General features: G+C 37.8%; 1 protein-coding gene across 1 annotated transcript in view; it reads right to left on the bottom strand.

The window, feature by feature from the left end:
• The window catches only part of FAM169A (family with sequence similarity 169 member A), a 58,573-nt gene that overhangs the window by 1,267 nt on the left and 43,561 nt on the right, over window positions 1-13,745 (bottom strand). Inside the window, exons 7-12 of the mRNA XM_035014655.1 lie at window positions 12,792-12,920; window positions 12,155-12,267; window positions 9,007-9,046; window positions 8,353-8,503; window positions 4,521-4,677; window positions 883-1,086 (exon numbers count right to left, since the gene is read on the bottom strand). Of these exons, the coding sequence (XP_034870546.1) occupies window positions 883-1,086; window positions 4,521-4,677; window positions 8,353-8,503; window positions 9,007-9,046; window positions 12,155-12,267; window positions 12,792-12,920 (794 nt within the window). The remainder of the gene's footprint in view (window positions 1-882; window positions 1,087-4,520; window positions 4,678-8,352; window positions 8,504-9,006; window positions 9,047-12,154; window positions 12,268-12,791; window positions 12,921-13,745) is intronic.

Raw genomic sequence — 13,745 nt, forward strand, 5'->3', positions numbered from 1 at the left:
CTTTACCAAGGTTCTTTAAAACCATGAATCAACTAAACGTTTTTAATTTCTTGGTATTACTGGAGCCAGAACCAAGAGTCCTTTGGGGCTTGACAATGTGCCACCCCACTAAGTTTGACTACAATTTCATTAGATGATAGGTAAGGGCAATGGAGATTTTATTCATTTAATTATTTGAGACACTAATAAAATAATGCTATACAATGTTTTTAGCCTTAAATTGGAATATTTGAAAGTAAAAATTTCTTGGGGCGCCTGGGTGGCTCACTTGGTTAAGCGACTGCCTTCGGCTCAGGTCATGATCCTGGAGTCCCGGGATCGAGTCCCGCATCGGGCTCCCTGCTCGGCAGGGAGTCTGCTTCTCCCTCTGACCCTCGCCACTCTCATGTGCTCTCTCTCATTCTCTCTCTCTCAAATAAATAAATAAAATCTTTAAAAAAAAAAAAAAAGTAAAAATTTCTTTAAAAAATACTCTATCAGATTTTTCCCATTAATCTAATCTGTCTCCGCAATTAAAGCAAATTACACTGACTGTATTTGTCATAGACTATGTAAGCAATAGGTATTCAAGTATCTGATAAATAATGCTTTATCTATTTGTCTAAGCATTTCTCTAAATCTACAAAATAAAACTCGTTTTGTTACCAGAAATCAGGTATGTATTATAGGTTACAAAGATGTGAATTTATGGAATATTGCTGATTACATTTTCTTAGAATACCTAATCTAAGCATAGCAATTAATGTAGAATTAATTTTCCTGAAAGACTATATATATATATATATATTAAGGGGGAGGAAAATATATATACTATATTGCCCCTTCCATGTCACCAACACTGGAACAGTTTGACTATAAAAAATTAAGTTATTTCCCTCTTACCTTATCCTGTGCAACAGTGTCAGGGGGTTTTGAAGATTCTACCACCAGTGGAACAAGAGTGGTAGAGTCTTCGCTGGAATTAAGAGATTGCAATTTTATTTCTTCATCTAAAACTTCACTGGTGGAGTCCTCCTCTTCAGTTATAAGTGAGGTTTTAAGAGTATCATCCATTATCTCACCATTCATAGGCTCTAATTCAGATTCCTACATCATTGGGGGGAAAAAGTAAGGACACAATTATAAGCTAACTTATTTGTCATGCAAGGTGGATCCATTCTCCGTCTCCACCTGTCATGCACCAGGTCTCAAGATAAAGTCTACCACATTGCAGGGCATGAGTTAAGAACAGTTTTACTGAGAAAAGAGGAAATTTTTCAGGCAGGGTCAGTAAAAGAAAAGAACGCACAAGTAACCCAAACTCTCTCTGTTCTCGTGGAGACAGCAAAAGACCATGATGCTCTGTAGACGCAGTACAGGTCTGAGATGCAGTGAAGACACCCTGTCCCCTTCTTATTCTTCCCTATAGGGCCATCAGGAGTGGAACCTTTTCAGTAAAAAGGCACCAGAGACTAGATTTGAGGCCAGCTCTTTCTAGAACACCAGCTGATCAGCACTTGGAATCCTTGGGGCCTGTGGGAAGTTACGGGTTACCCTGCCAGGGGGAGGAAGCACTGCCAGGCTTGTGGGAAGCTGAGTTTGGATACAGCTTCTTGCTAGAAGAAGAAAGGCCTCAGTCTCAATTAGCTCACTGTCCAGTCAACTTTGGGTCATTTTTTGAACAATCCTACTCCTTCTATCACATTAAATACGGAAATATCAGTGAGCTGATAACACAAACCTTCCAATTCTGAAACTCTTCTGCCAATGTTTATCAATGTAAAATACTTCTATTTAATGTTTAATAGTTCTAATGAATCTTAGTGACATTCTAATAGAGGACATTTTATTACCATTACAAAAATTATAAAATGATGCACTCAAGGGCTCAGAAATAGGTTGGTATGGATTATGTAGGATCCCTAAAGTCACAGGGATAGGGAAATCAGGGACTTAGAAAAATTTATCTGGCCAAAGAGTATACAGAAAGTAGACTGCATACAGAAGGTAATTATGATAAAGCTCATGAAAGGATCAACTAGGGTAGGAAAAAATGCTGAAAGGAAGAAAGTGAGAAAAACAGCGAAAGTTTAAAAAAAAAACAGAATGTTGGTAATTAACTAAAAGTGAGAAGCAACAGATGAGAAAAACCTGTCCTTCAAGTTTTACGTTTGGAAATAGAAGATTAAAAAAAAAAGAAAAACAGGAAAAAAAGGCTCAATACAGAAGTGATAAAGAATAGAGATTATGTTGAATTTAAGATGATAAAATACATCTGTCTACATAGAATATTCAGAAGACAAGTAATACTGTGGCATTACAGTCTCAATCAATATTCACAGTGTGGAGTTACTGGTCATCCCCACAGAAATGAGAGTTCAACCATTAGACTGGTACATTTTCATAGAGAGAACATGAACCAAGAGCAGAAAGTCAAGAACTGAGTCTTCTAGAATGTCCACAAATAAAAGGGAAAAAGGAGGAAGCACAACAGTCAAATAATAAATAAAACAAAAACAAAACTTCAGAAAGGAAAACCAAGAAACCAAAATACAGTGGTGTTATAAAGCTTACGTTATAAGGGCCTAGAGAATATTAAGGAAGACACAGTAGTCAATCTAGGTGATGAAAACCACTGGAAGTGGATTCAAGTGTCACTGGTGCCCTACAAGAGTATGTGCTCAATGTATTGCTGGACAAATGAAACCCATTACATGAAGTACATACAGCATAATCTTAAGTTTTTAAAAGAAAAATAACAAATATATATTCCCATAAATGTCTGGAGGCACATTTTTAAACATGTGCTTTGCTGTCCAAATTTTTTACAAGAAAAAAATGCCACTTAAAAATGCAATTTCGGGACGCCTGGGTGGCTCAGTCATTAAGCGTCTGCCTTCAGCTCAGGTCATGATCCCAGGGTCCTGGGATCGAGTCCCACATCGGGCTCCCTGCTCAGCGGGAAGCCTGCTTCTCCCTCTCGCACTCCCCCTGCTTGTGTTCCTGCTCTCGCTATCTCTCTCTCTCTGTCAAATAAATAAATAAAAATCTTAAAAAAAAAAAAAATGCAGTTTTGGGGGGCGCCTGGGTGGCTCAGTTGGTTAAGCGACTGCCTTCAGCTCAGGTCATGATCCCAGGGTCCTGGGATCGAGCCCTGCATTGGGCTCTCTGCTCAGCCGGAAGCCTGCTTCTTCCTCTCCCACTCCCCGTGCTTGTGTTCCCTCTCACACTGTCTCTCTCTCTCCCTGTCAATTAAATAAATAAATAAAATCTTAAAAAAAAAAAAAAAATGCAGTTTCGGGTCACCTGGGTGGCTTAGTCGCTAAGCGTTTGCCTTCAGCTCGGGTCATGATCCCAGGGTCCTGGGATCGAGCCCTGCATCAGGCTCTCTGCTCAGTAGGAAGCCTGCTTCTCCCTCTCCCACTCCCTGCTTGTGTTCCCTCTCTCACTGTGTCTCTATCAAAAAAAAAAAAAAATCTTGAAAAAAAAAAAAATAGTTCCATGAAATAGAGAAAGCAGGAGCTAAACTAGAATAAGTTAAGGGGCGCCTGGGTGGCTCAGTTGGTTAAGCGACTGCCTTCAGCTCAGGTCATGATCCTGGAGTCCCGGGATCGAGTCCCGCATCGGACTCCCTGCTCAGCAGGAAGTCTGCTTCTCCCTCTGATCCTCCCCCCTCTCATGCTCTCTCTCTCTCTGTCTCATTCTCTCTCTCAAATAAATCAATAAAATTTTAAAAAAAAGATATTATAGAATAAGTTAAGAAAGTAAAGTTGATAATGTAGTTTCACTTGTTCAGATGCTGGCTGGACTTGGCAAACATGTAAAAAACTTTTAAAGAATCTTAAGCACCTAGGGCAGAAGAAATAAGGACTCTCTAGAGAGCCAAAGATGGAAGACACTAAAGAAAAAGAGGAAGAAAAAAAGGTAAGGACAAATACTGGAAGAGCTGCAGAAATCAGGCCAAATAAAGAATTTACTTGGTCACGAAGGATTTTCCCATTTGTTTTCTACTGTTTAAAAAAAAAAAAAAAGAATTTAGTTATTTTTCCAGGAATATGTAATCAATTGTAATCAAATATATATTTTGAATGATGAGTTTTATCCTTCTAACCAAGATACAGGTGCAAATGAGGCCTTATTGACCTAATGGCATTCTAACTGGTTCTATAAGATATACCTCATAGTCATATAATTTGTCACTTAAGTATGTTTACTCTCTCAAATTAATTTATATTTTAATATACAGAGGGATCTTACTAGGTTACCTAAACATCCTCAATTTTACCTTTGCTGTAAGTCAAACTTTTAAAAATTCAGTTTGAAACACGAAATGATACTTACACGAAATGATACTTATAACTTTATCCTCTCCCCACCTCCAGTATCTGACCTTGGCAGTATAGACATATGCTTTTTAGCATTAAACACAATTTCTACTGTGACTCTAAAATAGATCACCAGATTTTCTAACAATTTATGAGTAAGAAAGTTAAAATTTAGTTTACTTTCAATTACTTTATTTAATAAGTGGGATCTCATACCTTTTCACCATCTTGCTTTTCCACACGTGGTTGGGTTTCTGGTGCAGGCCGAGCATCCTTATCACTACTTTCGTCCTCAAATTCAATCACACTTTGTTCAGGTTCTTCTTCCAGGAATTCTTCTGAGCTCTCTGATGTGCGTGCAGTAGATTCCAATCTAGGAAAGAAAACCACTCTTACTTGTTTTATTAAGGATGAATATAAAATTTTAGGATTGTGTTAATAAAGTAACACTTTAGAGAATCCACCAAGTGTTGTTCGGTCAACAAGTTCTAATCTTACAGGTCCAAAACCAATCTCCTCTTCTTACAAACTTGTCCTCTTTCCTACCTTGTTCTCTAGTTTGAGTAGTAACACACATCTCCTCAAACATGTAAGCTAGACTCTTCTTTTACTCTAACCGTATCTCATTGGCTCTCATTCTATTAGAATGAACACACATCCCAATTTACCTGAGACAGTCCAGTTCATAGCTTTTGTCCCAGCGTTGCCATAGTCACTAATAATGCCCCTTTCATTCTCAAAGATATCAGTTTGGACAATAAATGATAGTTTTGTTCTACCTCCAAAATGCCTCTCAAACATCCCTAATTTTCTGTTTCCATTTATGGCCCCCCTCCAGGCCCCAATTCTCTCTGGACCACCATAACTTTGTCCCAACTCATCTTTGAACTTGCAGTACATACATTTTTTAGTAAAGCTGTGAGAGCTCTATTTATATATACCCATCTGTACCTGTGACAGTCGAGCTCAGAAAATTCTGATGGTTCTCTAAAGCTTAGAGAATAAAGTGTATCTCCTTACAAAGCCTAACATGACCAGACCCTCATATATATCTATATTTTTTAACACCTGAAATCATCGAACATTTATTATCTTGTTTCTGTGGGTTAGGAATCCAGGTGTGGCTTAGCTAGGGACCTCTGGCTCAAGGTCTCATGGAGCTGCAATCAACCCAGCTACTGGGGATGCAGTCTCGTCTGAAGGTCCGATTGGCAGTGCTCCCTGCAACCATCCCAAGCCCTCACTCATGTGGTTGCTGGCAGCATTCAGCTCTTCATGCAGGCTAGTAGATTGAGGACCCAATTCCTTGGGGACTGTTGCCACAGGGTACCTCCTCATAGGGCTGCTCACAGTATGGCTACTTGCTCCCCCCTGCATGAGTTATCTTGCTGGGCCTCATCCACCAGGCAACGGAGGTCGTCTTGCTCATCATATTGCCAAATACTTTGATGAGTCGCTCATGCTGCTACAATGCCTGCTGGCCTGGGACCTGGACTCTCATATTTTTATTTCCTACTAGATGGTAACCTTTACATTACACATCAGTTATCCTTATTAATATTCTTCTTAGCTTTTTGCCTTTGCTCATGCTATATCTGCATGGTGTAATACAGTAGCCATAACACATGTCCAGATTTACATTAATTAAAATTAAATGAAATTAAAAATTCAGTTCCTAAGCTGCACTGGCCACACTTGAAGTGTTCAATGGACATAGTAAGTAGGGCTGCCATTTTGGGCCGGGCAGATAAAGCACATTTTCATCATCACAGTAAGTTCTCTGGATAACCCTCGTATACATCAGGGGTCAATAAACTATTCCTTTAGGTTTTATGGGTCATATGGTCTCTGAACAAGTACTCAACTTTGCCACGGTAATGCAAAAGCAACCATACAAACATCTAAGATATGGAAGTGTTACAATAAACTTTTATTTACAACAATAGGTAGTGGATCAGATTTGATCTACAGACTATAGTTTGTGGACCAGCCCCCGACTAGAACATCTTCTCTCTCGACTCTGCTTGTTGAGTTTCAACGTCTCTTTCAAGCCCTGGTCCAAATGCCTAATCTCTCTATCCCCTCAATTAGATTCAATCAAATCTCTCTTCTGCATCCACACCATTTTGTACTTCTATTATTGTACCATCACAATCTACCTTGCAGTGTTCCTAACCTGTGTCACAGGTATAGCTAGTTAATTAGAAACCACCAGGCAGTCAATTCTTCAAGGGCAAAGATGCAATTTTGTTCTTCATAGTAGCTGAGTAAGCATTCAAGCATGTAGTCCTACTGTTACTGTTCTATTTATGAAAAACAGGGGGCGCCTGGGTGGCTCAGTCATTAAGCGTCTGCCTTCAGCCCAGGTCATGACCCTGGGTCCTGGGATCGAGCCCCACATTGGGCTCCCTGCTCGGCGGGAAGCCTGCTTCTCCCTCTCCCACTCCCCCTGCTTGTGTTCCCTCTCTCACTGTGTCTCTCTCTGTCAAATAAATAAATAAAATCTTTAAAAAAAGAAAAACAAACAAAATCCTACAATAACTCTGAGATGTTCAATATAAATGCACTGTTAGGGGCGCCTGGGTGGCTCAGTTGGTTAAGCGACTGCCTTCGGCTCAGGTCATGATCCTGGAGTCCCGGGATCGAGTCCCGCATCGGGCTCCCTGCTCAGCGGGGAGTCTGCTTCTCCCTCTGACCCTCCTCCCTCTCATGCTCTCTGTCTTTCATTCTCTCTCTCTCAAATAAATAAATAAAATCTTTTAAAAAAAAAATAAATAAATAAATAAATAAATGCACTGTTATATTCCCTTCTAAAAAGGGTATTACAGGGCGCCTGGGTGGCTCAGTCGTTAAGCATCTGCCTTCGGCTCAGGTCATGATCCCAGGGTCCTGGGATCGAGTCCCACATCGGGCTCCCTGCTCGGCGGGAGGCCTGCTTCTCCCTCTCCCACTCCCCCTGCTTGTGTTCCTGCTCTCGCTGTCTCTCTGTGTCAAATAAATAAAATCTCTAAAAAAAAAAAAAAAAGGGTATTACATCAAAATGTTACACAGGAAGAAAACTGTAATTATCTTAACCTCTTCTCTTTCACAAGTTACTAGATTTAAATATTTAAGTAGTTATATTTGCCTTTAACATTAATTTTTCACTAAAATAGAACATTTACATAATTACACAATTATCCAAATTTAAAATTATTTACATAATGACATTAGCAAAGCTACAAAATTTTCTACTTGAGTAAAATAATTTCACAGATAAAACGGCAAACCTATGAATGGTTAACTCAGGAACAACTGGTAGGACTATTACAACAAAAAAGTCTAGTTTTACTATAAAATTTGAAATCTTCCTTTCTTTAAGGTTTGCAGGAAGAGAGAGGATAAAGATTTGACCCCAGTGTTCTACTGATTCAGCTGGCTATTAAGTTCCTAGAGGACAGGACTGAACCACTTATGGTTATCGCTAATTTGTGTTATATCCAGTAACCCAGTAAAATGAATCCATTATAAAATAAAACTTAAGGTTTTTAAAAAACTGACTAAACCTCAGCATTACTAAAAATTATAGCTACTATCAAAGTTGGGATAATATAATCACCAGAATATTCTCTTGGATTTTCAGACATGAGATTAAATTGTGGATTTATTTTACTTTCTTACTAGCATCTTCTCCCTGTAATATGTCAAAGTGAATACAATCAGTAATCCTGTAGAAGAATTCAAATACAAACTCTTACACCAAGGTTATGTGCCACACAAACAATATAATAACAACTTCCATCTTAAATACTAAATACTAATAACATGAAAATAAAAAGGGGCACCTGGGTGGCTCAGTCAGTTAGGCGTCTAACTTCAGCTCAGGTCATGATCCCAGGGTCATGGGATTGAGCCCCAAGTCAGGCTCCCTACTCAGCAGGGAGTCTGCTTCTCCCTCTTTCTCTGCCCCTTCCCCTGCTTGTGCTCTCTCTCTCTCTTAAATAAAACCTTTAAAAAATATGAAAATAAGAATAACAAAATAATGAGAGTAAAATAACCAATACTTTACTTGTTTATCGAAGCTGTAGGTGAAGTCTGGGATGTCTTTTCATCTTCTCCTTGAGAACTACTAAATTCAGAATCCTGAAACCGTTTCCCAATCTTTGGCCGCTTCAGATGACTACTTCGAGTACGAGTGGAAACTGGTGTTTTATCATGACCTGAGAAAAAACAGCAAAACTACAATTAATTCAGTATGATCCTGAAAGGATTATCTGTTACAATATGTTACAATACACAGAAATCTAAGAACTATGCTAGCTTACGTATATTCCCACAATTACACATTTCTTTCTATCAGGCCAAGAAACAACATCAGTCTTTTTTTCTAAATTATGGAATACCTTCACTTTATTCATTCCTCACATTTCCATATTGCCCCGAGCTCTGCAGTGTATTTTTGCATTTTCACTTATATTCTCTCCCAATAATCTTGGGACATAAACAAGGCAGACATCACTCTCCCTATTTTACGGGTAAGGAAATGAGGAAAAAAGAGGTATGACAGCTTACTTTGTTCACACAGCAAGACTAGCGGTAGTGGTGGCATTGTAACTCAGTGCTAGATCTTAGAGTGGGATAAGTGTTCACTCACTCTAAGAGACATCTCCCACCCCTAAATTCTAAGCATCTCACATACTGGAAGATTAGCTGAATTTCTTACCTTCAGAAGTACTTGCAAAGGCATCTTTTAGAGAGTCAATCTAAAACAGAAATACAGATTAAAACCAAAAGTTTTAGATCATTTTTTCTCCCTATGAATCTACTTTAGTCGATGTCAAAGAAAATCTTGTGAAACATTTTTCAAATAGTACTTTTGGTATTCCCTATTCACCATTCATGGAAATTTACTGAAGAAATTAAAAGGTGATGTTACAGGGCGCCTGGGTGGCTCAGTCATTAAGTATCGGCCTTCAGCTCAGGTCATGATCCCAGGGTCCTGGGATCGAGCCCCGCATCGGGCTCCCTGCTCCGCAGGAAGCCTGCTTCTCCCTCTCCCACTCCCCTGCTTGTGTTCCCTCTCTCACTATCTCTCTGTCAAATAAATAAATAAAATCTTTAAAAAAAAAAAAAAAAGTGATGTTACAGTCTCAGTTCATCCTGAGGCTGAGCCCTTACCAAGCCATCTAATATGTTACATGCAACTCACTGGAGTTTCCTAGTGTCCTGTCCTCGGCTACCTCCTCTTCTCTGTCCATATGCTCTCCCTGTGTAATTTTATCTACTACCTTTACTTCAACATCTATTTGCTGATGAATCCAGATATACAATTTAATCTCCCCAACTTCTTTCCTGATTTCCAAAGCTCTTTTTTTTTATTCTTTTTTAAAGGTTTTATTTATTTAACAGAGAGAAAGACAGCCTGAGAGGGAACACAAGCAGGGGGAGTGGGAGAGGGAGAAGCAGGCTTCCCGCGGAGCAGGGAGCCCGATGTGGGGCTCGATCCCGGGACCCTGGGATCATGACCTGAGCCGAAGGCAGACGCTTAACAACTGAGCCACCCAGGCGCCCCTCCAAAGCTCTTTTTTAAAGGAAATATGACCTCCATCCAATTTCACAACCAACCTGTTCCAAATTGAACTCATATTATTCTCTATCTTGGTTAATGGCAGTAACAGTTCAGTCAGCCATTCTGGCCAAAAACCTGTAAGTTAGTAATGATTTCTTCTTAACCTTCATTCAGTGAACTGGAAAGCCTGTCAATTCTGACTTGGAAGAATCTCTCTAAACTGCCCCCTCCTTCGTATTACCGATGCTTTCGTCATACCCTCCAACCTGATGACAACGATGCTTCCAAATCACAAATTGTGCTACTGTTTTGCTTTAAAAAAAAAAACAAAAACAAAACCTTTAATGGTTTATCACTGCCTAGAATATAAATTCTCAACCTCTTCAAAACCAAATACCTCTTACATACTAAACATGCCATTTTCTTTACACCTGTTTGGTTCTGTTTTTGTTTTTTTTCACATGTTAGCATTTGGAATGCCCTAACCCTTGTCACAAAACTCACACCTGCCCTTTGCAAGTCAGCTTGGTTGCTACTTCACCTACTGCACTCCTTGGGTAGAGTTACTCATACTCTGCTATGTACCTTCAAACACTTGCTATTTGCTCTATTAAGGGAATTATAATCCTGTAGTTTATTTATGTTTCCAATAATGGACGATCTACTTCTCTCATGCTTGTAAGAACCGTATCTTTGTACATCCAGTGCTTGCCATAGTATCTATTACATAAACTACTATTCATTCATTCATCACACACTTAATGAAACCCTACAACACAACAGGCATAGAGACTTTAAGAAGGTCTACTGAGAAGACACAAACAAGGATAAACTGTGACAGATAAGATAAAAATCCTGTCTTCAAGAAGCCTGTAGTTGAACTAGACAAGGTTAACACACAAAAGAAATCCATTAAAAAAGGTTCAAAGAGTGTAAGAGAAGTACATGTAATGTGTTATGTCACAAAACAGGAAAAAGCAAGTAGAAATACCATCATCACCTAGAATAAATCATAGTGATTGTTTCAGTTTATCTCAAAACATCAAGTTGTACAATTTTTGTCAATTATACCGCAGTAAAGCTAAAAACAATGTGGTTAAAATACACAAACAAAACCATTTTCCCATTTGATTAGCAATAAAAAGAGTTAAAATAGTTTAATGTGAGATATATTTTCCTTGAACTAATTAAAATCTTAATTTGAAGAATATGAATTTCTAAAGGGAAAGAAAACTGAATTTATGCTGCCAATCTTATGACATGGTTTAATATATATTCTCATTTACACAGCCCATTTAAAATTATTTGGCTTATCATTAAGGTAAATCATTGCCCTCACCACATTTTGGGAAAAGATTTTTTCTACATTCCCTGATTTGATGATGTAGGACCAATACTAAATAAATTTAATTATATCTGAGGAATTTGGATCACAATATAATCAAACCCAGGCTTATTATTTAGTTTGGTTCCAAATGTAGAAAAAAATAAAAACAAAAAAACCTAACTCCTTACAAGTAATTATATATTATCCTTAAAAAGGTTTCCAAAAAGTTCAGTCAACATTCACGCTAATTAAGGCAGAAATAAGAGGCACAAATAATTTCCTAAAGCACTTGTCCCTGAAAGGTTTACCCAGTACTTTCAAAGTGCATTACATTCTACAAAGACCTAGCATAGACAGACTCAAAACTTCCCACAATAACTTTATAACCTTTGACCTATTCCTAATTTCACCTCTAGAAATTTATCAGTGCAAGGAAAGAATTACATACGCAAAAAGATGCATGTATAAATGTGTTCACTGCTGGGTCACTTATGCAAAAAACTTAAGTATAATATGTTAAAGAAATAAACAATGGTATTTACATATAATAGAATAGTACACTGCTATTTAACAATGTTTTAAAACAATAATGCCATGGAAAATGCTTATAATATTATGTTAATGGAGAAAAACAGAAGCAGCATAAAAGAAAACAAAAATGTATGCAGATACATGTTTTTATAATATATATAAAATACAAATACAAAAATGTTAACAGTTGCTACATCTGGGGTAGTGGGATTACAGATTTTTATTTTCTTCTATATTATTTTGTGTGATTCCAAATTATTTTTCGAAGAAAATTAAGTCCTTAGTAAGCCATTAACAGGAGATACCAAGAATATAATACAGTAAAAATTTTAGAATTACATAACTTGATGGATGAACTTTAACATTTACAAAATTAAATATTAGCTGAATCTAGTTTAAAGAACAGAAAAATTATTTCCTACAATAAACATACAGTGTACCTACAGTTAGCTGCATCTCACTAGACTGATTGTCTTCAGTTTCTGCTTCATATTCTGGAACAGATGAAAGACCATACTCTCCAGACATAGGTCTTTTAGCTTCATTTTGAGAAACTGCTGTGTACAGAAGAATTTTAAAAATTGTAACCCAATCAGTATTTGGTTTTAATTGTAACATGGTTTGTACTGATTTGCACAAAAGTCCTGAATAGCATCCTGAACAGAAGGGTGTTGAAAATCTAGGTGTGGAGCATCTCCTTAACCAATATGTTATAATGAAACCTTGCAATTATAAAGTATTAGTTATCTGTATTTAGTGACTTGGAGGAAAGATGCATTAGACCAGGGACTACTCTTTTTCCTTGATGCCTATTCTATGCTGATTCAGTATCTGTGTTTCCTTCTTACCCACCAATTCCTAGAATGTTAGATTCTGCTGGGCTATTATAATTCTAGGTCCTCTTATTATTAGTGACCCAAACGTTAATACATAACAAAAATTCAAACTTTAGAAAAGAGGATCTGTTACTAGAGAGGTCACATTACAATATACCATAACTCTGGACTAAGAGACACAAACATTAAAAGGCTCTGCTCTTTAAGCTTGACATGTGTTCCAACTTGAAACCTATAATTCTTACCTGTAATTTTAAGTGTTTCTCTCTGTAATGCTCTGGTGACTGGTATTCGCTGATACCAGTGTCCAACACCTTCAACCTCCCAAAGGAGTTCATGGTCTCCTGGATACTTTTCAAAGTACTGCTTGCAAGCTGAAAAATACATTCAGAATTTTCTAGAAATCCCAAATATCAACTGTTTTAGAAAACAGAAGATAGAAAGTAAGCTGCCCAAATCACTTAATGGGGCTAGGATAACACCAATGCAACTCAACTACACATCAGTCTCATTAATGAAAGTTTTAACATGAATAAACAATAAAAATCCTATTAAAAGATGTGCTTCACCTTTAAGGAGAAAATCACTAATTATTACTGAGGGGCATAAAATTAGAATAAAATGATTATTAGATTCAATAGTATAAAACCACCAATTCTCACCAATTATTTGATAAATTCCATGCAATTCTAAACAAATTCCCAACAAGTCTGTTTTTTTAGGGACTTGTCAAAATTTGACCCCAACTTCAAAATGGAGAAGAAAGGGTTAAGAAAGGATATGGAAGGGGCACCTGGGTGGCTCAGTTGGTTAAGCAACTGCCTTCGGCTTGGGTCGTGATCCTGGAGTCCCGGGATCGAGTCCCACATCGGGCTCCCTGCTCGGCGGGGAGTCTGCTTCTCCCTCTGACCCTCCCCCCTCATGCTCTCTCTCTCATTCTCTATGTTGAACTTTTTGTTCTCTGTTCTCAAATAAATAAATAAAAATCTAAAAAAAAAAAAAAAAAGGATATGGAAGAAGAAGAAAAGGAAAAAGAAAAATTAAAATACCAGTGTAAAAAAGCCCACCAGAAAAGAAGCGCACACACACTAAAAACCTGGCAAATGACAGAGGAGGCATTACATCTCAGTGTAGAGTAGATCCACTATCAAAATAATAATGCTAGAACAAAAATCCATATAGAAGAAAATAAAGTCAGA

The sequence above is a fragment of the Mirounga leonina genome, unplaced genomic scaffold (assembly GCF_011800145.1).
Source record: "Mirounga leonina isolate KUSES-001 unplaced genomic scaffold, KU_Mleo_1.0 Mir_168, whole genome shotgun sequence".
Taxonomy (NCBI): Eukaryota; Metazoa; Chordata; class Mammalia; order Carnivora; family Phocidae; genus Mirounga; species Mirounga leonina.